This window comes from Emys orbicularis, chromosome 19, assembly GCF_028017835.1.
Source record: "Emys orbicularis isolate rEmyOrb1 chromosome 19, rEmyOrb1.hap1, whole genome shotgun sequence".
Classification (NCBI taxonomy): Eukaryota; Metazoa; Chordata; order Testudines; family Emydidae; genus Emys; species Emys orbicularis.
In genome coordinates this window covers 3,324,881-3,349,093 of record NC_088701.1, presented here as the reverse complement: position 1 = coordinate 3,349,093, position 24,213 = coordinate 3,324,881, and the positions used below count along the sequence as shown (strand labels likewise).

Below are 24,213 nucleotides of genomic sequence, written 5' to 3'. Positions count from 1 at the left end.
AGGGCTAGAACAAGTCCCAATGCAGTGCCTGATCCATGCAGCCTCCTGAACAATCTCTCTACTTTTTAAAGGTTACGATGTCTAATCAGGACTGTGAAAGTCCAGAGCCAGAAGAGGAGCTGGCTAAACCGGACAGCCCGTTCTTGGATGATGTAGAAAGACGTGAATTACACAGTGAGAGCCTGTCCAGGTGAGGAGTTTTGCACAAACTTCTAATATTTGCTGAGAGCCAGAGAAAGGGGAGAAAATGCTGTGCCTTGTGCCATGAATATGCCAACAGAAACTTCCCAAAGGAGAAATGTGTTCTTAATAAATATATAGTTGGGAATGCCCTGGTTGTTCATGTTAATTGTAGCAATTTCCCAGCCTGTATTCAGACTAGGTTTTCTAATTCATATAATTGGGTATGGACAATGTGTCTAATTGCATTCTTAAGTTAAAAAGTTAGTTTGGAGGCAGTGTTTCCCAATGGATAGTGCCCCGGAATGGCATTCAGGAGACCTAGGTTCAATTCCTGGCTCTGCCACTAGTTTGCTGGGTGACTTTGGGCAAGTAAAGGCCCATGCCTCAGCTTCCCCATCTGTAAAATGAGAGTAATGATACTGACCAATTTTGTAAAGTGCTTTGAGATCTCCTGATGCAAAGTGCTGTCTAATTAATGACTCACACATTCTCTGTGTTGGGCACAGGCAGAATTACTCATTTTAAGTCCTATAAAGTGGTTCCCAGGACAGCTACTGCTTTTAAAGAGGTGGTGACGGCCAGTGCATTTACGGCTACTCTAAACACAGGCTTTGGACCAATGGAATTATTTCAGTGAGGGGTATGATTAGATATTAGTTTAGTATAGTTACATTGGGATACCCCTAGTGTGTGGATGCAATGACATGCTACACTGGAAAAAAAAGGACAGATGAGTTATAACCATATTGGTTTCATTTTCCCGAGACAAGACCTACATGTAGCTAACAGTATCCACACTACAGGGTTGTACTGCCGCACCCCCTGGCTTGAAGTGGATTCCACTATATACAGGGTTTACAGTTTGGTCCAATGACTCACAGCACCTCCACTATACAAATTGTTCCAGCACCCCTGTACTGGTTTGAAACTGATACAAAAGCTGTGTGTAGACAAGCCCTTGGATGGGAGCAGTTAGTCTTTCAACTCCTTTCTGTGGGACTTAAATGGCCCCCAGCCCCTGACACTTTTAGTGTATTTATTTAGAACCCAGATCTCCTGACTCTCAGTGCAGTGCCCAATCCACTGGGCCCCACCGCCTCTCTTGCAGTAGCTGCGTACATACAGTGCACTCAGGTGGAGTGTATACAAAGCCACCTGGCATGGAGGTTGTTTACTTGTACTTCTGTACAAGAGGACAGAGCTAATCAACAGCAGGTGTCTCTGGCTTTTAATTCCATCACTGAGCTGCTTCACCTTGGCAGATGGCTTGGTTTATTTAGACCCATTTCCTCCACGCCTCCTCAGGACCAAATGCCAACACAAGGCAAGGTTAAGAAACACTGACGTAGGAGTGCCGGCCAATAGCATCAGGAGTTGAGCGGGGATCCTGATCAACCCCCCCCCCATCAAATGGAATTAAATGTCAATTTTGCTAGCACTGCAGAAGTAGTTTCACAAACAAGTCAGCCAACAGGGACTTTGTATTTCCTTTATAAAATAGAATTAGCCAACACAGGAGCTGTCAAGTTTGTGATGAATGGATTCTGGTTAATAAGCTGCTTTCATTATTGAATAAACAAATGTAAAGGACTAAAATTCACACATGAGAGAAATTAACAAAATAGCTGGCAACAGTTTTCTTTGGCATCTGATTGTGCTGGATAACTTTGGCTCTAGTCTTTGTAATTTTTCTTCATGTATTGAATTGTGAGGGTAGTTTTGTACAGCTGCAGCCTTTTTACATGCACAAAGGCACCAGGGGAGGATCTGACCTCCTATGTTTGGTTTTAAAATGCTCCCTTTCTTTAGGAATGACAGCAAGGGAAAGGATGGGAAGTTTACCTTTTCCACAGAGCAGGTAAACTTCCCCCTTGCTTCAGATATGTCAGTTACTCTTATCTGGAAACAAAGCAGATGCTTTCACAATGAGTCCTCAAACTCACCTGAGTTTTGGCCTTTGAGTGTAAGTTGGGGTACAGAGGAATACAACACATGCTCATTTATTTCAATTTAAATGCAGGAAGGAATCGCCCAGCACATCTCTGCTCTGCCCCACTGCAGATGCGCCCGTAGCAGCATTGGACGGCAAGTCATCCAATTATTTCGCAGCCCTGGATTCAAACATTGAAAATCTGCAGAGAAGAACGCAGCAGCTGATTGAGAAGATCAACGAGAACCGGAAGAAAGACCACACTGTCATGAGCAATTTCAGGGAGAGCCTCATGCTGAAGGTGAAGTGGATATTGAGATGGCTACAGACAAGGGCTCGAGGGTGGAAGCCAAAGGATGGAAGAGAAGTTAGCTAGTTTGGTAAAAGAGGAGGCGCTTTAATGCTGAGCAAAGGAAAATGTGTGTGTGGGGGTGTGTGAAGTGCTGTATCATAGGGATGGATTGCCCCCTTCCATGATATAAACCCCATGTCATTCCAGCACGGAGGCAGGGTTTGCCCTGGGCTGGAACAGGCAGCTGGACCCAGCATATCTCCCAGGGGATTGGCCTGAGACCAAAGACATCTACAGGAAAGGCCTGTGCTTCCGATTGCATCCCCCCTCTCACACACACGCTGGAGTTTCCCTAGAAGGCCCTCCCAAGCAAGAGGTGTACTAGGGCCCCTCCTCAGAGGGATACGTCACACAGCACGGTGGTAGCGCGGTGGGAAGGTAATACAGCCCAGAATGGTGTTGTCTATTCCTTTTTAACTTCACTGGGTGCAGCATTCTCCAACCCCCACCCCCAACTTTCCCACCCCTCCTCCAATAGTCATGCTTCCCCCCCACCCCCCCAGGACAACCGGGCTGAGGGGAGGGATGCTGAGCCCTCCATTTTCATGGGAGTGGGAAAAGCTGTGTGAGGAAGGTCCTCTTCTCACATGGGTCTTCTTCCCAGGGACCCATAGTGGGTTATGGAATCATCTCCCCAAGGAAAGTGGGGGGAGTTTCACTGTATAGAGCATTTAAAAGTAGATTGGACAGAACAAAAGAGGGGAGCAGCAGCTAGACTCTACTTGAAAGGAGATGGACTAGAGGGGTCCTGTCAGTCTCCATGTTCTCCAATTCTCTGCTATGTTACAGCAAATCAGTAGAGAGCTTGTTTTCAATGTAAAACCACTTTACTTGCCAACAGAAGTGAAATCCCAATATCACGCCTCAGAGACACGAACTTGAATCGCTGCGAAATGCAGCAACCCGTTTCAGCCGCAGCCGATCAAGCTGCCTCGCTAATCTCCTCTCCACCCTGACCGCACACACAACATTCAAGATTGTGCAGCCACAGAATGTTTATTTCATGTATTTTAATCATGTTATTCTAACTGCATCAGTCACAGATCACCAGTCTGAGTGTCCTCCATGTCTCTGAGGCATTAAATCAGATGCTTTGGAGCATATTTTATGTAAATGTAGAGAAAAATAATGCAACAGCGGGGAGCTTTCCATTATAAAATCAGACACAGACTCTAACGTTTCAGAGTGGTAGCCGTGTTAGTCTGTATCAGCAAAAAGAATGAGGAGTACTTGTGGCACCTGAGAGACTAACACATTTATTTGGGCATAAGCTTTTTCGTGGGCTAAAACCCACTTCATCGGATGCATGCAGTGGAAAATACAGTAGGAAGATATATATACAAAGAGAACATGAAAAAAATGGGTGTTGCCATTCCAACTATAACGAGACTAATCAATTAAAGTGGGATATTATCAGTAGGAGAAAAAAAACTTTTGTAGTGATAATCAGGATGGCCCATTTCAAACAGTTGAAAATGGGGGGGGGGGGAATTAGCATAGGGAAATAGTTTTTACTTTGTGTAATGACCCATCCACTCACAGTCGTTATTCAAGCTAATTTAATGGTGTCCAGTTTGCACATTAATTCCAGTTCTGCAGTTTCTCATTGGAGTCTGTTTTTGAAGTTTTTTTTGTTGGAGAATTGCGACTTTTAGGTCTGTAATTGAGTGACCAGGGAGGTTGAAGTGTTCTCCGACTGTTTTTTGAATGTTATAATTCTTGACATCTGATTTGTGTCCATTTATTCTTTTGCGTAGAGACTGTCCGGTTTGGCCAATGTACATGGCAGAGGGGCATTGCTGGCACATGATGGCATATATCACATTGGTAGATGTGCAGGTGATCGAGCCTCTGATGGTGTGGCTGATGTGATTAGGTCCTATGATGGTGTCCCTTGAATAGATATGTGGACAGAGTTGGCAACGGGCTTTGTTGCAAGGATAGGTTCCTGGGTTAGTGTTTTTGGTGTGTGGTTAGAATAGAATCATAGAATACCAGAGTTGGAAGGGACCTCAGGAGGTCACCTAGTCCAAACCCCTGCTCAAAGCAGGACCAATCCCCAGACAGATTTTTACCCCAGTTCCCCTAAATGGCCCCCTCAAGGATTGAACTCACAACCCTGGGTTTAGCAGGCCAATGGCACTTGGATTGCTGGTGAGTATTTGCTTCAGGTTGGGGGGCCATCTGTAAGCGAGGACTGGCCTGTCTCCCACGATCTGTGAGAGTGAAGGATCGTCTTTCAGGATAGGTTGTAGATCCTTGATGATGCGCTGGAGAGGTTTTAGTAGGGTTACCATACGTCCGGATTTCCCCGGACATGTCCGGCTTTTTGGTACTCAAATCCCCGTCCGGGGGGAATTGCCAAAAAGCCGGACATGTCCGGGGAAATAGGGAGGCAGCATAAGCCAGGGTCCGCCTGGCCCCAGCACGACCCGCCGGGTCCACAGCGCAGCCCAGCCGCCCGGCTACATTGTAGCAAGCTCGGGCAGGGGAAGGGGGGGCGCAGCCGCAGAAGACGGCGAAGGGGCCGCTGCTGCCCCCGGAGGCCGGGCGGACCGCGCGCCCCAGCCGAGCCCGCAGGACCACGGGGAGGCCGGGCCCAGCCCACGGCTCGGGCTTCCCTCACGGGCGGGAACTCCCCGGCCACTGGGGGACCCTTCCTGCGGCCCCGTCACCCCGCGCAGCCGGAAGGAGGCTGCGGCACGGGGCAGGGAGTGCGGCGTGTGCCGGGGCTGCAGGGACCTGTGCTGCCCCGGTCGCCGCTGAGCATCCGAAGCCCCCGCCAGGCAGAGGCTGCCGGGGGAGCGGGGGAGCAGGGCAGGCAGGGGGGTGCAGAGGCTGCAGGGCGAGGAGGAGCAGGGCAGGCAGGGGCATAGAGGCTGCAGGGGCAGGGGGGCGCAGGGGCAGGGCAGACGGGGGCACAGAGGCTGCAGGGGCGGGGGGGTGCAGGGGCTGTAGGGCGAGGAGGAGCAGGGCAGGCAGGGGCAGGGGGGCGCAGGGGCAGGGCAGGCAGTGGGGTGCAGAGGCTGCAGGGGCGGGGGGGTGCAGGGGCTGCAGGGCGAGGAGGAGCAGGGCAGGCAGGGGGGTGCAGAGGCTGCAGGGGCGGGGGGGGTGCAGGGGCTGCAGGGCGAGGAGGAGCAGGGCAGGCAGGGGGGCGCAGGGGCAGGGCAGGCGGTGGGGTGCAGAGGCTGCAGGGCGAGGAGGAGCAGGGCAGGCAGGGGCATAGAGGCTGCAGGGGCAGGGGGGCACAGGGGCAGGGTAGGTGGGGGGCGCAGAGGCTGCAGGGGCAGGGGGGTGCAGGGAGCACAGAGGCTGCAGGGCCAGTGGGGAGCAGGGAAGCACTTAGCAACCCCCAACCAAGATCAGAGCGGGAGGGAGGAGGGGGAATGTGGGGTTCTCAGAGGAGGGGGCAGAGTTGGGGCAGGGACTTTGGGGAAAGGGTTGGAATGGGGGTGGGGAAGGGGCGGATTTGGGCGGGGCCGGGGCAGGGAAGGGGCCCTGTGGAGTGTCCTCTTTTTTAAAATGTTTGAATATGGTAACCCTACTTTTAGTTGGGGGCTGAAGATGACGGCTAGTGGCGTTCTGTTACTTTCTTTGTTGGGCCTGTCCTGGAGTAGCTGACTTCTGGGTATTCTTCTGGCTCTGTCAATCGGTTTCTTCACTTCAGCAAGTGGGTATTGTAGTTTTAAGAACGCTTGATAGAGACCTTGTAGGTGTTTTGTCTCTGTCCAAGGGATAGGAGCAAATGCAGTTGTATCTTAGAGCTTGGCTGTAGACAATGGATCATGTGATGTGGTCTGGATGAAAGCTGGAGGCATGTAGGTAAGTATAGCGGTCAGTAGGTTTCCGGTATAGGGTGGTGTTTATGTGACCATCGCTTATTAGCACTGTAGTGTCCAGGAAGTGGATCTCCTGTGTGGACTGGTCCAGGCTGAGGTTGATGGTGGGATGGAAATTGTTGAAATCATGGTGGAATTCCTCAAAGGCTTCTTTTCCATGGGTCCAGATGATGAAGATGTCATCAATGTAGCGCAAGTAGAGTAGGGGCATTAGGGGACGAGAGCCGAGGAAGCGTTGTTCTAAGTCAGTCATAAAAATGTTGGCATACTGTGGGGCCATGCGGGTACCCATAGCAGTGCTGCTGACTTGAAGGTATACATTGTCCCCAAATGTCAAATAGTTGTGGGTGAGGACAAAGTCACAAAGTTCAGCCACCGGGTTTGCCGTGACACTAACGGGTAATATATATAAGAACGCCTGGCTCTTATCTAGCACTTTTCATTCACAGATCTCAAAGCACCTTACAAATGGTCAGAATCATTGTAAAATGGGGAAACCGAGGCACGGGTCAACATGACTTGTCCATGCTCACCCAGCAGGCCCGTGGAAGAGCTGGGAATAGAACCCAGGCTTCTCAAGTGCTATATGAGAGTGAGATATTTATTATTAATTATTATTATTATTATTATTATTAAGAGAGGCAGTGTGGCTTATAGGATACCCTACTGGACTAGGACCCAGGAGACCAAGGTTCTATTCGTGGCTCTGCAACTGGCCTGCCGGGTGACCTTGGACAAGTGACTTCACCTCTTTGAGCCTCAATGTCCCCATGGGGATAATGGTACTGACCTCCTTTGTGAAGTACTTTGGATCTACTGATAAAAACTAGGGATTATTATGCAAATGGAGTAACAAACCAAAGCTTCATTTTATGCCAGTGCCTTCAAAGCATGGAGCTAAGTTAAGAGGAAAGTAAGTCGAATTCTTTACCACCTTCTGATCGCTGTTGTCTAACGCACTCCAACAGGCCATAAAGCTTCCACGTGCATCTCCAACAGACGCAGAAACCAACACACCTCCCATTTCACACAGGCACTCGCAAAACCTTCATCATGGCCTCTACCAGCAGCAGCTCAGCACATCTGACTGTCACGCATTCCATGCATTTGGGAAGTTATTTCCGCCTTACCATTGCTGAGGCTGCCATTAAAGCTTTGGGCCAGATTTTCAAAAGTATTTAGGAGCCCTAAAAATGCAGCTTGGGGCTTTTGAAAATCACGCTAGCCACCTAACTCCTGGGCGAGTTGGGAATAGAACCCAGGGGTCCTGAATTGCGGTCCAGTGCCCTGGTCTCCGGAGCACATGGCCTCTAGTAGGCCAGAATCCTCCTGTATGTCCCATGAAGATCCCACTCCTGCATTCAGATCCATGCAGGCAGATCCTCATGGAGTTGCATTGAAGTGCTGCATGGACCAGCTGCAGGGCTGGGGTCTGCATAGGAATTGCCAGCCTGGCCCAGGCTAGCAGTCCCTTGAGTCAGTATCCTGGCTCTCACACAGCCAGCTCCAGATGCTTTCAGAAGATGGTGCAAGAAGCCTGCAATAAGCATTTACATTTATGCAGAGATCAGTTTTAGTCCATTCTGTCTAAAACTCATGAAAAAAAGTCACACTTAGGGCAAGACTCAGCCCCATCCCAACATGGCAGAGCACCCACTGAAATCAACAGTAGTTGCATCCTGTTACTCTGGGAGTAGGGGGACAATGCAACCCTTAATATTCAAGCCATCAGCCTCTGGTCCATTTTAATAACTAAGGCCTGTCTTTCCTTGCACTCCAAAAGGTTTCGAGTTTGGCGGAGAAGCTGGAGGAAATGATGTTTCTCATTTACGATCGCCATAACAAGCAAATGCAGGATAAGCTCCAAGAGCTCTCGGAGATAATGGAGAGGATCAGCCAGATCCAAACGGAGCTCAGACAAGTCTGCCACACTGTGGAGGCAGCATATAAAGACTTGTGCGTGCAGCCGGAGGTGTGAGAACATTAGGAAGAAGGGCCAGCTGGAATCAAAAGCCCAAATGAACCACTCAAACCACTGTGTAGCTACTATTCTGATGCAAAAGGAAAAACAAGACTACAGGTCAGATAAGGGCCTCTTTTTCTATTCCTGTTGCAGTTTGTTTGATTGTTAAAGTTATTTTAAAAACTCCTGAACTTTCAAGCTCTGATAGTGTCCTAAAGGGCATGAGAGCCAGACAGGTTAAAAAACACGCCTGGTAAGATTCAGTCTTTATAAAAGTGGGAATAGGTGAGATGTAATTAAAGTCCACTGAAGATACAAAAGGATTATGCAATGGCCAGTGGCTCTTGTCAAACTTCCGCACCCTGCTGCCTTTGAAATGTCTTTCTACCAGTGTGTCAGGGGGAGATTGTTGTCGCTAACTCTCTCATAGCGCTGTTAATTGTAAAAGGCATTTTATAAAGATCACATGAATGTTACATTCCACTTTGTTGGTTTATCAATACAGACACTCCCTGACTTACGCAATTGTTCTGTTCCGGAAAGCCTTGCATAACCCGAATTTTACATAAGTCGGAAACGTATATTGTGCAAGCATAAAAAAAAAAAAACAATTACAACAAAAATATTACATTTACCTTAATCCTATTATTATCCTGGCACGCTGAAGGCTCCATTTTGGTGGCGGATGACAATGGGCTTAATTTGTAGATGAGGAAGGAGAGGAGGAGACAGGCATTACATCATCGGGGTCGTCGGAGGGGGCTTTGGAGGTGGAAGGCTGTAGAGATGTGGACGTTGCAGGCCTTTCAACCTTCCTTACAAACTTATCGAGAGATGACTGGATAGTGGCCTTTTTCTTCTCTTCATATATCTGTCTATAACAGGCCAGCGTTTCGTCAATGCCTCTGTTCACTTTCAAGAATCGTGAGGAGTTGGGGTCCATCTTCTCAAACCTTGCCATTGCAGAGTCAATCTCACGAAATGCAAGTGCCATCTCCTTGGTGTTGAAGTGTCGTGGCTCTTCTACTTCTTCAACTTCATCCTCCGCTTCAGTCTGCTCTTTTACTTTTGCTGCTTCTAATTCCATGAGATCCTCATTTGATAATTCAGCTCCATGGGATTCGATAAACTCATCCACATCGCCAACATCAACCTCCAGCTCAAGCTGTTCGGCAAACTTCACAATTTCATCTGCCACCTCCTCATATGTTTTGTCTTTTTCGAAACCTTTAAAGCTGTGTACGAACTGTGGGCATGCTTTCTTCCATACGGCATTCAAACAAACCTGGGTAACCTCTGCCCAGGCCTTAGCAATGTTTATGATGGCTTGGTAAATGTTATACGATTTCCAAAAATCACGTAAAGTCTTGCCAGTCTCTCTGTCAGTTGCTTCTACTGCCTGTGCAAATGTTCTTCGTAGATAATAGGCTTTAAAATTAGCAATGACCCCCTGATCCATGGGCTGTAGGATCGAAGTCTTGTTGGGAGGCAGAAACACGACTTTTACATTAGGGTGAAAGTCATCTAAATGTGCGGGATGTCCAGGAGCATTATCGACGATAAGCATAATCTTGAATGGGATGTCGTTTTCTCTGCAGAATTTTTCCACTTCGGGGATAAACAAATTTATAAACCAGTCTTCGAAAAGTGCCGTTGTGATCCAAGCCTTTCCATTTGAACGGAAATGAACTGGAAGGGTAGCCTTGCTAATGCCTTTAAACGCACGGGGATTTTCTGAATGATAAACAAGCAACGGTTTCAATTTGCAATCTCCAGCTGCATTACCCCCAAGCAAAAGCGTTAGCCTATCTTTCGCAGCCTTAAACCCTGGCATCGTCTTTTCCTCTTTTGAAATGTATGTTCTGTCTGGCATTTTTTTCCAAAACAATCCAGTTTCGTCGACGTTAAAGATTTGCTGTGCTGTATAACCACATTCTTCTATAAGTTTTCGTAACACTTCGGGATACTTTTCAGCTGCTTTTGTATCAGCACTAGCAGCCTCACCACTCACTTTTACATTGTGAAAATTTGCACGTTGTTTAAATCTATTAAACCACCCATGACTAGCCACAAACTTTGCGTTAGGATCACTGTATTTTCCCTTTACGTCTTCGAAAATACTTTTAGCCTTCGCTTGAATAATCATTAGGCTAAGCGGCACACATTTTTGAATCTGATCGTCCATCCATATTGTTAATAACTTTTCCATTTCATAGATAGCGCCAGAACGCTGCTTCGTTATGACTGTTGATTTTAAAGGAGCAGAGCCTTTCACGTGCTCTTTTATGCGTGCACTATCATTCAAAATACTTTTCACTGTTGAGGTAGCCAAATCGAGTTCACGAGCAATTGACGAGAGGCTTTGTCCACCTTCATACTTTTTCACTATTTTCATTTTCTGCTCTAAATCAATCTTCTTTCTCTTACGAACTGGTCCTGCACTCTTGCTATCACTTGGTTGCTTTCCAGGCATGATTTGAATGAAATAACAGGGTGAAATAACAGAAATCCAGTATCACTGAAATAACACGAGTCTGAGAGGCTGTGAGAGCGCAAAGCCTTCCCTTGTAGGAGATGCTACTGCTGTATTCCTCTGCACACCGCACTACAGTACTTTGCGTTCCTGTACGTTACGCAATATTTTCTGCAACTCGAACATTTTATTTATGCCTTATGGAACTTTTTGCATAAGGTCGAATTTGCGTAAGTCGGGTCTTGCATAACCGGGGAGCGTCTGTAGCTGTAAACGTCTCCTTCAGTGACTTGCCTGTTCGTTATTTCCAACCGCTATCTGTGCTGATATGAAAAACACAATGGGATTTAAAGCAAAAATATAAGATTCTGTCGCTCCGTTTCTTTACAGGAGAACAGAGTTTAAGCTTCTGTTCCTGATAAACCCTTATTATTCTCAAAGGAGAGAACCAAAAGACCACTTACACATGCAGGGGCTGAAAACAGAACCTGTTCTGCTACCAATCAGGCCTACAAGCACCCTGGTCTACACTACATTTACTTAGATAGACTTACCCCGGTGTCTTCACCGTGGTGAGTCGACTGCTGCTGCTCCCCGGTCAACTTCTCCTGGCCATGGAGTACAGGAGTCGACAGGAGAGCGCTCGGGGATCAATTTATCACGTCTAGACTAGACGCGATAAATCGACCCCTGCTGGATCGATCGCTGCCCGCCGATCCCATGAGTAGTATAGACATGGGGGGAGGGGGGGGGCGGCGGGGAAGAGGAGGAGGGGAAGGGACGGGTAGTAGCACCGCACTTTCTGTCCTGAGAAGCCACTTCCACCCATGAGTCACAGCCAGCATATCAGAAAACTTGCAAGTTCGGCTTATATATTGTTCCCGTTTCCCAATGCTGGACACAGCTATTTTATAACTCCTGGGGCAGCCCCAATTGTCTTAACACATGTAGGTGAGCTGGGACTTTTTGCCACAGTCATGGGACCTGAAATGGTGTGGTGGTGAAGGGTCGTTGCAGGTGGATCAATCCAGAGATACCCCCCTGGCTGTTAAAGAGTTTTCGAGCAAGGATGGCTCAGCTGTCTAATCCCCTTAATACAGGCACATCTCCGACTCTTGGTCCAATTTCTATTTCATATAACGAACAGTACAGGCCAGATTGTCAAGAGTTGGGTGTTGAGCACTTTGAAAAAAAATCTGGAGCTATATGTAGTCACGGGCCATGGCAGTTGCCTGTATGAACCTTTGCTTTCTTGTAACCTATTTGCCAGGGATCAAGAGCTCAACCACCTGCCTCGGCTAGGATTCAATTTGGCTCCAGCTGTTCAGCAAGCTGGACACAGCTGGCAGAGAGACTACAGTACAATTCTGGTATTGAACAGACTGGTTCTAGTGCAGGGCTGGAGCATGCACTGAAAACTCAACCACCAGCACATCACTAGAGCTAGGGCAGCTATTCTGCGTAGGTTCTTATACCACCCCATCACTGTCATACCTGAGCACTTGAGCCTAACACCTCGGTAAAACAGTCAGGCCCGAGGGCCAGAAGTTTCAAGAGAATTCAGCATCCACCATCGGGCCCAGATCACAAGAAGAGCTCAGGGCATCAGGCGTTGACATCCCTCAAAAATCTGGCTCCGATTGTGGGGTACAAGCACTTGAAAAATCTGGCCCTGGTCTCTTTGGAAAAGTGTTCCCCGAAGGGAGTCAAGTTGGGCACCCAGAGCTCCCATGACTGCATCTCATATACACAACCTGAGGGACCCATTTCCAATCCTTCTGCTCTGATGACTGTGGGAGCATTGTGGTGAGTTACTGAACATCTTGGTCTGTGCTCAGCCACTCTGCACCTGCTCAGACTTCACCGCTCACTCCCAAGACCTACAATCTGAGAGGTCACAACACTTTTCCCGAGTCAAGAAAGTTACCTATGAGTGAAGGGATGTGAAATTTGAACACAGCCGATTGCTGATCATTTTCTTCTGTTTTGCAATGGCCAGGGAAACCAGCCACCGAATGTTAACAGTCTATGGCCCGCTTTACACAGTTCGGCAGCTATGATTCTATCCAGCAGCGGGCTGTAGGGTACATAAACAACTAACCACTACAAACAGAAAAAGCAAGATACCGTATTTTAAAATTTATTCATGTAAGTAACAGAAGGGATACGAGATCAGCTGGGTTCAACTGTGGGCTACTGTGAAAGAGAAATTTGGTAACAGGAATGCTAAATGTGTCTTACAGCTGGGGAAACTGAGACACAGAGAGTTGCCTGCAGTGGGTCCGTGGCGGAGCCAGGAATTTAACCCCGTTCTGAGCCCCAGCCCTGTGCAGTGGACAGCATTGCTTCACCTCGGTAACGTTTAGCTCAGTAGCTACATTGTGCAGATGCCCGTTGGACATGTCCCATGACCTGGCTGTGCGTGAAGATTCAGGTTTTATGGCTTCAACACAGCTTTGTAAAGAGAAGAGAGTTCTCCCAGCATGCAATAGTGCATCATTCAGATAATTCTGAGAAGCAAGTTAGCTGAACTTGGACATCCAGTGGAAGGAGAGATGAACCACTGATGAGTGAGACTGCATTTCCACCCTGTTGATACAGGCAGCCTTTCCCACACAGGTCCTGAATTTACACTCAAGGAGAAAGCAAGCAAGCCAGCTCCATGCATCGAGCAGCCAATCCAACATCACAAATCCACTGACTTTTGTTACATGACAATCCACTTCACAGAAGTTTCGCTAATTTCACCCTCTCCCATATCCCCAAAATACAAATGCAATGCTGGCAAAGACGGTCCGTTACCGCGCCTGTCTCCTTGACCCTTTACTGCAAACAGACGGGAGAAGACCTTCTCCCAGATGCTTCAGCTTGAAAACCAACTAGCTGATTTGGGAGCGAATCGTATTGCAAAGTAAGAAAGAATCAAGGAGTCAGCCTGAAGAGCTACATTCAGATTCTGTATCACAGCAGCAGCCTCTGGCTTGTGACTTTTTTATCTTGAGAACGAAAAACCAAAAATCTTTTTATACAAAACGATCATTCTTCCGACGTAGTGAATTTAAGGCTGTTGCGAAGGTGAGTTAGGCCTCCTCCATATTGGATTTATTTGCCGACGGTGAAAGACTGAAGTCCGGTGATTGCTCTGCCAAGGATGAGAGCGTGGATATCATGCGTGCCTGTGGAGCAAAGAGAAATGGGAACAAAGTTCTCACTGGGAAGGGGAATATACCATATCAGTATAAGGCACCTTTATTCCCCTTCTGTCATGTCCACATTAGTGGTTGTACTCATGTAACTATATTGGTAAATGAAAGTCACCCCCCCCCCCCGACAAACACCATTATCTGGGGGTAAAACCTGTGTATAGACCAGGCGTAAATCATCAGATGCTAGAGGATGAGCATGATCCAAGATTATCCATCAAACAGTGGCAGGGCTTGCTTACCCCGGAAGGTGAAGAAAGGCTATATTAGCAATGAGCGAAGCAAATCACTAAAATGCAGCCACCTCTAGGGTGGAACATGGCAGCTGTTTCAGCAGCGTACAGCAATGGCGAACAAGAAAGCAGGGCAGGAAGTGAAGATCATATCCAGTTGGAGCTGTAAGCCCCAACGTGACACAGGGACATTGGATTGGAGGGGAGAATGCCTCCTACTGAGGCCTGCCCTGCTCCCTGAAGCACAGCACCCCCTAGCATCCTGCTTTCTATCCCTTACCTCCATGGTCCCAAAGGAGCTGGGAAATCCCAGGAACCTTCATGGAATTTGATACAAAGGTGTATGGGGAGATTTACCTTCATAGGTGTTCACGGCCTCCAGGTTCATGACATGCCGGATGACGTGGTATTCGTCGGCGATGCCGTTGCCCCCCAGCATGTCCCGGGCCTGGCGGGCAATATCCAGTGCTTTGCCGCAAGAGTTCCGCTTCAGCATGGAGATCATCTCGGGGGCGGCCCTACAGCGACAGGAGCGATCAAGGGCACTGGGGTGGAAGGACAAGCTCCCCGGTGGAACCAGGGTTTGTGTCACGTTGGCGCTAGGCTGAGACCCAGCAGCCTCGTTTCACACTGGGGAGACCTAGCAGCTTGGTCAAAGGCAGGGCCGGCTCCAGGAACCAGCTTCTCAAGCAGGTGCTTGGGGCGGCGGCTCCGGAGAGGGGCGGCACGTCCAGGTATTCGGCGGCAATTCGCCGGACGGTCCCTCACTCCGCCTGGGAGCGAAGGACCTCCCGCCGAATTGCCGCCGCAGATCGCAATCGCGATCGCGGCTTTTTTTGTTTTGTTTTTTGTTTTTGTTTTGGCTGCTTGGGGCGGCCAAAACCCTGGAGCCGGCCCTGGTCAAAGGGGAATGGCCTGTTTTTCTCTAACCATGTGGTCTGGATCAGAACCAACGCTCCTAGAGGGGAATAGGGCCCCTTTCCCCACCTGCATGAGCCAGGCAGTTCCCGAACTGGGGGCTGGATTGGAGTCATTGCCCCTTAGAAGGAAAAGGCCCTGTATGTCACACATACAAAGTGGGAAAGGACTGCCTAGGAAGGAGTACTGTGGAAAGGGAGCTGGGGATCATAGTGGATCACAAGCTAAATATGAGTCAACAGTATAATGCTGTTGCAGAAAAAAAGCAAACATCATTCTGGGATGTATTAGCAGGAGTATTGTAAGCAAGACACAAGAAGTAATTCTTCCGCTCTATTCCCCGCTGATTAGGCCTCAACTGGAGTATAGTGTCCAGTTCTGGGCACCACATTTCAGGAAAGATGTGGACAAATTGGAGAAAGTCCAGAGAAGAGCAACAAAAAATGATTAAAGGTCTAGAAAACATGACCTATGAGGGAAGATTGAAAAAATTGGGTTTGTTTAGTCTGTAGAAGAGAAGACAGAGGGGACATGATAACAGTTTTCAAGTACCTAAAAGGTTGTTACGAGCAGGAGGGAGAAAAATTGTTCTTCTTAACCTCTGAGGATAGGACAAGAAGCAATGGGTTAAATTGCAGCAAGGGTGGTTTAGGTTGGACATTAGCACTGGAATAAAATGCCTAGGGAGGTTGTGGAATCTCCATCATTGGAGATTTTTAGGAGCAGGTTGGACAAACACCTGTCAGGGATGGTCTGGATAATACTTAGTCCTGCCTTGAGTGCAGGGGACTGGACTAGATGACCTCTCGAGGTCCCTTCCAGTTTTATGATTCTGTGTCATTCCACAACGCCTTATGTCACCAGTCCCTCCGAGCCTGGGGCTGGATCAAAGCCGGTGTACCCTGGCAGGGTAAGACCCTGGATCCCATTCCCCACCCCTGAGCCAGCCAAACCCCTTCTAGCTTTGCAGTCTAACCCACAGAATAACTTTTTAGTTTAGAAAGGCAGGTACATACTTGTCTTCATCCTTTAGCCTCCCCAGCTGCAGGCAAGCTTGTAAGCCAATGGTGATCTCAGTGAGCATATCAGCCAGCTTCTTCTGGATCAGCTGGTTCCTAGCCAGCGGCACCCCAAACTGGATCCTAGGGGAGGACAACTTAGTTAGGAAACCGAGGAGCAAAAGTCACTTAAAACTCCTGGGGCAGATCAACCTCTGGTGACTGCCTTCAGTTGGGATGGAGCATTGTACTAGGTCTATTAGGTAGTGCCTGAAAGCCCCATCCAAAATCCCCATTGTGCTGGGCACTGCCTAGACAGAGCGAGAGAGAGGGGCCCTGTCCTGACAAGCTCCCACGGTGGGAGGGGAAACCAGGGCCCAGAGAGGGGAAGGGATGTGGGACACCTGGGTTCTGTCCCTGATTCTGCCCAAGTCACAGTTCAGTGCCTTATGCACTACACCGTCCTTGCTTCTCATCTGCCCTGATCTCTGCCCAGCGAAGCAGAGTTCCATCGGACGCTCGACGACGGAAAGTTCTTCCGAGAGCTAGAACACTTCATATATACTGCACGTAATTGGCAGGTGGCACAACTGGACAGGAAAGAGCTAGTGAGCCCCATGAAAGCCCTTCACTGCTGGACTCCACTGTGCTCTCCCACAGCTGACGGCTGGCATTCACCCCAGTGGGTTTGGGAAGGGGGCTGGGAGTCAGGACTCCTGGGTCCCATTCCCAGCTCTGCTACTGATCCACTGTGCAACCTTGGTCAAGTCACTTCATCTCTCTCGCTCAGTTTCCCCTCCTGGCAAGGACTCTCCCATGAATGCAGTGAGGTCTAAATTAATCAGTGCCTTTAAAAAGAGGCAGGCAGGGATCCCCCAAACCTACATGGAGCTTCCACCCACCCCAGGGACAAAGAGTTCTCCCCCTCCCCCACACAGGCATTACCTGTCCAAGGCATACTGCCTGGCTGTCTCAAAGCAGAATTCAGCAGCTCCAAGCGCTCCCCAGGCAATGCCATACCTGGCGTTGTTCAGACAGCCAAACGGACCCTGGCAGGACACGAGAAAGAGCCTTGATCATTAACCTCCAGGCAACGCTGCCAAGGAGGAGCACATGACCTCTGCTCCTGCCAGCCCCCTGCGTTAACAGGGCAACAGGATACTGGCTTCCGCGCCATTGTCTGTCTCTGCCCAGAAGGATTTGGGGACCACATTTCTAAGCACAAGCCCACTGACATCCATCAAAACTGACCTGTTAGAGCCACAGGAACGGCTGATCTCTCCAACGGAAGCTCCCTGTACAGTGGGGGCTGTTTTATACAGCCATGACTCACCCCCTGCTGAAATGCAGTTGTCTCTGGGGTGGAGAACAACAGCTACTTATCCAAGGGTCACTTGGCGCTGTGCTGAAATGCAGCTGCTTCTGGGGTGGGGGCAGGGCACAGCAGCTGTTTTCATCAACCACACAGCAACCATGCCCAAGACAGGAAGCGAAGAAGAATCCAGCAGTCGACTGCTTCCTATGGTTTGGGAAGCTGAAGGCAACTGCCAAGGTGAGGGTCAGGCCATGACACCTGGATTAACACCCCTTGTTTAAAGGCCATTCCCTTGCAGCATAGTGCCCCCTAGCACCGCACTGAAGTCAGCATTGGCTCGATGGGGAAAGCGCCCCCTGCTGGCCCCCCTCCCCACAGCAGCTGGAGTCTCTCCTCCAAGCAGTGTCCCCAGCCAACCCTGCTTAGGCCGTGAGATCATGGGGAACCGAAGAATCGGCTGGGGGGAGAGGAGGCTGGACTTACCGCGAGCCCGGAGACATGCGGCAGCAGGTTCTCCTCCGGCACCTCCACGTCCTCCATCAGGATCATGCCGGTGGTGGAGGCCCGCAGGGAGAACTTGCCCTCGATCTTGGGCGTCGACAGGCCCTTCATCCCCCTCTCCAGGAGGAAGCCCCGGATCCTCCCGTCCTCGCACACGGCCCACACCACGCAGAGATCCGCCAGGGGGGAGTTGGTGATCCTGGGAGGAGACATGAGACCCAGCTCATCTCGTAGACTCCCAGAGCTCCCCCCCACAAAGGAAGCAGGACAGTACAATCCAAACAGGGAAAACCAGCCACAGAGGGGAGATGTGAAACACCCCAGAAACTCAGTAGCAGAGCCAGGGATGGAACCCAGGAGTCCTGGCTCCCAGCCCCCCCGCTCCAACCACTGGACCCCACTTCTCTCCCAGAGCTGGGGATAGAAACCAGGAGTCCTGGCTCCCAGCCCCTCTCCCTGGAGAGGCCCAGGATTGGCTGAGCCATGGGGAGCAACAGGGCAGGGCCGAGATTATCGGGGTGCAGCGGTTTGGGGGAGCTTGCCCAGCTCTGGGGACCACAGAGGATCTGGTCTCAGGGCAGGGTGGCAGTGAGACCAAGGGCCTGGAGTGTGGGTGGCTGCTGAGAGCTGTGGGCAGGGCTGGTGGCCGGGGCCTGGCTCTGTCTCACCAGGTCTTGGAGCCGTTGAGCGTGTAGGTCTTGCTGGCCGGGTGGTAGCGAGCCCTGGTCTCCATGCCCCCGGGGTCGCTGCCGTGGTTGGGCTCCGTCAGCCCGAAGCAGCCCAGCAGCTCCCCTGTGGCTAAGGACAGCGAAGCCAGTGGGCGTGGGCTGGAGCCGTGGCCCCTCTGCCCCGACCCTAACCTAGGTCCTGCACCCCCCTCCAATTCTCACTCCCCCACCCCAGGTCCTGCACCCCTCCCCTCAATTCCCACCCCCCCACCCCAGGTCCTGCACCCCCCCCTCAATTCCCACCACCACCCTACTCCTACTCCCCACCCAGGTCCTGCACCCCACCTCCAATTCTCACTCCCCCACCCCAGGTCCTGCACCCCCCCTCAATTCCCACCACCACCCTACTCCTACTCCCCCCTTTCCCCTCCAGGTCCTGCACCCCCCCTCCAATTCTCACCCCCCCCACCCCAGGTCCTGCACCCCCCCTCAATTCCCACCACCACCCCACTCCTCCCCCCCCCAGGTCCTGCACACCCCCCCTCAATTCCCACCACCACTCCACTCCTACTCCCCCTTCCTTCTCCCCCCCCAGGTCCTGCACCCCCTCTCCAATTCTCACCCCCCCACCCCAAGTCCTGCACCCCCTCCAATTCCCACCCCCCCACCCCACTCCTACTCCCCCCCTTTCCTCTCCAGGTCCTGCAACCCCCCTCCAATTCTCACTCCCCCACCCCAGGTCCTGCACCCTCCACCAATTCCCATCTGCATCCCATCCTAGGTCCTGCACCGACCCCTCCCTCCACCAATTACCACCTGTCTTGCCTCCCTCCCACCAAGTTCCTGCACCGCCTTTCCCCCCCAATCAATTCCCCCCCCGCCTCTCATCCCAGCCCCAGATAACCTGCCCCAGCTCCTGCACTGCCCCTCATCCACCAGACACTGCCCCCAACCACTTTTCTCCTAGGTTCCCCCCAGTTCCCAAGCCCCTACTCACCCCAACGCCCTCCCACTGGTTCTCGCACTGCCCACCCCACTGAAGGCCTCTCTCCCTCCCCCAGTTCCCACATTCTGCCCCCAACACCATCCCCATGGTTCCTGCCGCTCCACCCTAGTTCCCACCCCCGAGGCGATACCCAATCCCACAGTTGCCACCCCTCCCCCAATGGCTCTCACATCACCTGGCCCCAACACCTGCCCTGCCCCCAACTTCCACATCCTCCCTCCCCCGACATTCTCCTCTCGGCTCCTTCGCCCCCAGTGCCCCCCCCCCACACTCCCTGTATGCCCACCCCAGCAGACCTTCCCCACCCTGTACTCTGAGGGCCCAGCCTCCTGGGTGCCCACCCCTCTCCCAGCAGCCCGCCTCCATGGGGGGGAAGGGGCCAAGTCCTTCCCCCTCCCGCCAACCCCCACTCCTTCCACGTTACCCCAGCAGAGAGCATTGTGGGAAAGAACCATCCCAGCATCCTCTCTGCTCTGCCAGCTGGCCAGACAGTAGGGGACCGGCTACAGGGGATGTCTACCAGCACTGGAGCCAGCAGCCTCCCAGGTGGATCCACGCTTCCGCTCCTAGCTAGTGAGAGCCCCCACCCGCGCCCTTCGCTCACCCAGACGGGGCAGGTATTTCTGCTTCTGCTGCTCCGTCCCGTAGGCGTTGATGGGGTGCATCACCAGGGACGACTGGACGCTCAGGACCGAACGGTAGCTGCTGTCCACTCGCTCGATCTCCCGAGCCAGCAGCCCGTAGGCCACGTAGGTGGTTCCGGCACAGCCATAACCTGAGATGGGTGCAGAACGTGGACAGGACACACAGCAGCAGCACTGGTCCGAACCCCGCCCTGGGTCAGTCAAGACTGGAACCTCCTCCCCGCCTGATGGTCAGCTGGGGAACGGCTCCCCTCAGCACCTGCTACCCTGTATGCCAAGGGCTGACGGGGGCCACGCAGGTTGAGCTCCGACACCCACTCTCCGGGCTGAGACACGCCAGTAGGGGGCACCGTGTGCGCTGGGGATAGTCCATGGGCACCTGCTGCCTTCCCAAATGGAGCCATGGGGGCTGCATTGCCCGGGCACAAAGCCACAGGGTTAGAGATGCCACAGCCGCCGCTGGAGAATCGGCCCCCAGATACTGGGGAGCCCAATTCAGCACAGCCATGTGGTCCCTTCCTGCCAGACAGGCTGGTGCAAAAGGGCCTCGGGACTGGTGCAACCCCTCCCCCTCACAGGGCAGGAGGCATTGTACCCCCCTCAGCCACAGGGGGCATCCCAGGTGGGGCAGAGGTGGGCATGGCCAGGGCAGGAGGGGGCATGACTGGGGCAAACGTGAAGGCAAGGAGGGGACGTGGCCACTGCACAGTCCCAGGTGAGCACAAGTCAGCTCAGCTCTCGGGACCATCCCTAGGGGTAGCCAGCCTGCTTCAGGAGAGCTCTCAGGGGCGTGTCCCCCATCCCTCTGCCCCGTGTCAGCTGGTGAGATCCCTCCCCGTGGCGTGCCAACCCCTCCCTCCATGGCCCGCACTGTCCTCGAACTGAGATCCGCTCCAGGTCCCAGCCAGTGACCCGCCCAGCCCTGCCCGGAGGGGAATTCCTCCTGGGTCCAGCTCACCTTTGATGGTGGAGCCCAGGACTCCCAGCTCCCCCAGCTCCGACACGATGTCCCGGTGAAAGACTGGGAAGAGGAGACACAGAAGTGTGTCTGTGAGTGCCAAAGGCAGAGTCACCGTCCTCTGCCCCCCCCCGGCAGTTCGGGACTGGGAGCTCCAGCCATGCAGCCCAACTGGCTCTCCCCATCCCTGCAGCCCCACCAGGGGGGTTAATCTGCAGTTCCCTCCCCCAAATGCATTTAATTCAGGCATCCACCGGGCCCTGAAGGAGGCTACAGAAATACAGGCAGGTTCCGATCTCTGTGAGCCCTGGGTAAATCTGGAGTCACTCCCTGACTACAACGGGGTCAGGGCCGGATGCTGATCTCAGATCCCCTGGGGCCACGGAATTTAAAAGAGCAGAACAGTTGGAAGAACAACGGGCGGCATCTGGGTCTGTAAATCACCCCCAAGCACCTCTGGTTTGCATGCAGCCATGGCATGTGGATCTCTGGGACGGGTGGGTCTGGGCACCGCTGCCACAGACTGGATGCAATCGGACGGCTCCCGGTGCTAGCGGCTGCCGTCAGCATCTAAACCCTAAAGAGCTACCGGAGGCTCCAGGGGCAGAGGCGGGGGTTTTTGGAACGGTCACGGGTTCTATCCCCGGTGCCGGCTTCAGGCACCTTCATTCCGGTTGGCCATGACAATTCGTGGCATCAACTTCTCCTGGCAGTAGGTGCGGAAGGAATCCCGGATCATGAGCTCCTCCTGGGTTAACTGCCTCTCCAGTTGCAGGGGATCTCGCCAGTCAAACTGGGCTCCCGGGGCTGGAGGAAGACAGTCAGAGCTGGATGCACACCTAACAGCTTCAGCCCCAACCCCTACCCCTACCCGCGCAGGGAGAGGGGAAATGACAAGCCAGGTACCTCATCTTCTCAACCCAACCTCCCTCCCTCTGGAGGCAGATCACAAATGGGAACATTATTCCCCAAAGTAAAGCGTGACGGGTATTGGCTGTGGGGCGGGGGAGCCCAGGGCTGGAATAGCAGGGCGGCGGGTCAGAATTGAGAGGCATCAGCAGTTGGGCATGGGATGGAAGCCATTCACTAAAGCCGATTCCTGCCCAGCCTTTACTGGAATCAAATTAGTCATTAATAATACACCTAGTTCAAACCAATACTTTTAAACCCCTGATTAACAGGCACTGTAAAAAAAACCAAGCGCTGCCCTCTGGCTGTTTCACTTTCTGCTATTGATGGATTCGTAGAGGCGCTCGGACCCTGTTCTCCAGTTTCGGCGGCTGTCCCAGGGTAAAAAAGTCCTTTCCAATTGGAGCTGTGGGGGCGGGCGGTTACCTTTCACGGGCTTCTCTCGGGCCTTCGTTTCTTTTTCTGGAAAAGCAGACAAGAAGCTGGGCAGGTGTGTGATTTTATCCCTGCTCCGCTGAGGACGCAAAGCAGGAATCACTGGATCAAATCTCTACCCCGTGCCACGCTGGAGGCAGCCCCTTCTGGGCACCCCATTACCCGTGCCAGCTTCTTAGCCCGGCCGAGCTAAAGAGCCAGGGATGGGGAGGTGGGGCTGTGACAGACTCAGATCCTCCATGGATGGGGGACTTGTGACACCAGTGGGTCCATGGTAGTGGGGGCACATACTTCCCCCATAGCTCCAGCCCCCCACCCTTTTAGAAAATATCAACATGTAGGGGGTCTGGCTCGGGGGTGCTGGGAGAGGCTGCTCCCGCCCCTACTCACCCTTCTGTGCTGCTATGGTGCCCTGGGGCCGGATGGCGCCGACCCCCACCACGCGGCACCTGCTGCATCTCAGCACCCTAGTCGCCATGAGTCTCAGAGCCATCTGGGTTTGCTTCTAGTCGGGAAGGGAAACAGGAGAGGGGCTGCCTAGGGGTGACAGCCAGACACACTGATAAATCACTGTCATGATGCAGGGTGTAGACGGGTCCCGCTGATCTTGTACGCCTGTACCCCGATGTATCACCTGAACGTTGTAACATGGTGCTGTCTACACGACAAGGCAGGACGGTGTTTTAATGACACCGGGGCAGCTGTGTTGCAGCCGGGTCCCTCCCATGGGTTCTGGTGCGTGGACGGGACCCACAGCACCGCTTGTTGCTATGCTAAGGGGCAGGAATGGCCCAGACACACAATCCACACTGGATCTCTGAGCCAAGCCCCACCTCTGGGTGGGGAGTGGGGTCTAGTGGTTAGAGCGGGGGGGGGGGGGGCTGGAAGCCAGGACTCCTGGGTTCTGTTCTTGGCTCTGACTCTCCTCCCAGTACAGCTCCCCACGGATTCGGGGTGGGGGCTCTGCTAATGGACCCAGCGCCAGGATCGGGGCCTTCGTTAGGTTACAAGCCCCGGGGGGGGGCAGAACCTGTGCATTAACCCCCTGGCTGCCAGCCCCCAGCCCCTTTGCTTTAGCTGCCGGGGGGGGGGGGGGAGGGGAGAGGGCCAGGCACCGCCCAGCTGCGGGAGCCGGGGGAGGGGGGGGGGGGCAGACCGAGCCCAAGGTCCACGGAGGCTTCAGCAAATGGGACCCGGGAGCTGAGCTAAGCAACCCCCCCGGAGAGCCCCCCCCGGCTGCCCCTGCCGCCTGCACCCGGGCTGGGGGGCGGGGGCTGTCCCAGGATTGGGGGGGCTGCCCTGATCAAAGAGACCGACCCCCCCAGCACAGAGCGACTCACCTGGGGGGAAGGGGCGGTTCTGAAACGGACCAAGGGGCAACCAGGGAGCCCTTTGGCGTGACGTCAGCAGGAAGGGGGCGGGGCGACGCGACATCTTGAGTGTGGCGGAAGAGAGCGAGATTAACCCCTTGGTGTCCCCCTGGCTCAGCAGCGAGGCCGCAGCGAGGCCGCAGCGGGCGGGAGGGCGGGCACATATTGCCTGTAACAGACCGCATCATGCGAGCTCGCACGTGCTGCACTGGACACTCCGGTGCATGCTGCATGCAACCCCTGTGTGGCGCCACTTCTGCTTGCAGCTACACGTGGGTGAATCATCTGCATGCGCAGAACATTGAAACCCTGCAC

General features: G+C 52.7%; 3 protein-coding genes across 4 annotated transcripts; 1 reads left to right on the top strand and 2 right to left on the bottom strand.

Annotated features, from left to right (window-relative positions):
* The first annotated feature begins 77 nt into the window (after window positions 1–77).
* SYCE2 (synaptonemal complex central element protein 2) lies at window positions 78–8,282 on the top strand. The gene is made up of 3 exons (XM_065419624.1): window positions 78–174; window positions 2,152–2,414; window positions 8,088–8,282. Exons 1-3 carry the CDS (start codon window positions 78–80, stop codon window positions 8,280–8,282), a joined length of 555 nt encoding a protein of 184 aa, XP_065275696.1.
* LOC135891825 (tigger transposable element-derived protein 1-like) lies at window positions 2,275–11,365 on the bottom strand. Of its 2 annotated transcripts, XM_065419494.1 has the most exons (3): window positions 11,295–11,365; window positions 8,903–11,063; window positions 2,275–2,315 (listed from the first exon to the last, which is right to left on the bottom strand). In XM_065419494.1, exon 2 carries the CDS (start codon window positions 10,738–10,740, stop codon window positions 8,965–8,967), a length of 1,776 nt encoding a protein of 591 aa, XP_065275566.1. In that variant the 5' UTR covers window positions 10,741–11,063; window positions 11,295–11,365; the 3' UTR covers window positions 2,275–2,315; window positions 8,903–8,964. The 2 variants fall into 2 exon arrangements, with proteins under 2 accessions (XP_065275566.1, XP_065275567.1); XM_065419495.1 differs by lacking the exon at window positions 11,295–11,365 and having other exon boundaries at window positions 8,903–11,100.
* A 1,510-nt stretch (window positions 11,366–12,875) lies between these two features.
* On the bottom strand, window positions 12,876–23,939 carry GCDH (glutaryl-CoA dehydrogenase). Its single transcript, XM_065419288.1, has 12 exons — window positions 23,869–23,939; window positions 22,919–23,065; window positions 22,520–22,555; window positions 21,848–21,991; window positions 21,185–21,247; window positions 20,187–20,357; window positions 18,577–18,706; window positions 17,891–18,107; window positions 17,038–17,141; window positions 16,111–16,236; window positions 14,534–14,694; window positions 12,876–13,916 (listed from the first exon to the last, which is right to left on the bottom strand). The coding sequence occupies exons 2-12, from the start codon at window positions 23,019–23,021 to the stop codon at window positions 13,843–13,845; spliced, it is 1,329 nt and encodes a 442-aa protein (XP_065275360.1). The 5' UTR covers window positions 23,022–23,065; window positions 23,869–23,939; the 3' UTR covers window positions 12,876–13,842.
* Between the last annotated feature and the right edge of the window lie 274 nt (window positions 23,940–24,213).

Excerpts from the sequence above, each read along its gene's own strand:
- SYCE2 (XM_065419624.1), top strand. The coding sequence starts at position 78 with ATGTCTAATCAGGACTGTGAAAGTCCAGAGCCAGAAGAGGAGCTGGCT. Across the intron at positions 175-2,151 it reads AGAAAGACGTGAATTACACA|TTGGGGTACAGAGGAATACA; the intron begins GTGAGAGCCTGT and ends TTTGAGTGTAAG. Across the intron at positions 2,415-8,087 it reads GGGAGAGCCTCATGCTGAAG|GTTTCGAGTTTGGCGGAGAA; the intron begins GTGAAGTGGATA and ends GCACTCCAAAAG.
- LOC135891825 (XM_065419494.1), bottom strand. The coding sequence starts at position 10,740 with ATGCCTGGAAAGCAACCAAGTGATAGCAAGAGTGCAGGACCAGTTCGT.
- GCDH (XM_065419288.1), bottom strand. The coding sequence starts at position 23,021 with ATGGCTCTGAGACTCATGGCGACTAGGGTGCTGAGATGCAGCAGGTGC. Across the intron at positions 18,707-20,186 it reads GAAATACCTGCCCCGTCTGG|CCACAGGGGAGCTGCTGGGC; the intron begins GTGAGCGAAGGG and ends CGCTGTCCTTAG. Across the intron at positions 13,917-14,533 it reads GGCCGTGAACACCTATGAAG|GCACGCATGATATCCACGCT; the intron begins GTAAATCTCCCC and ends TTTGCTCCACAG.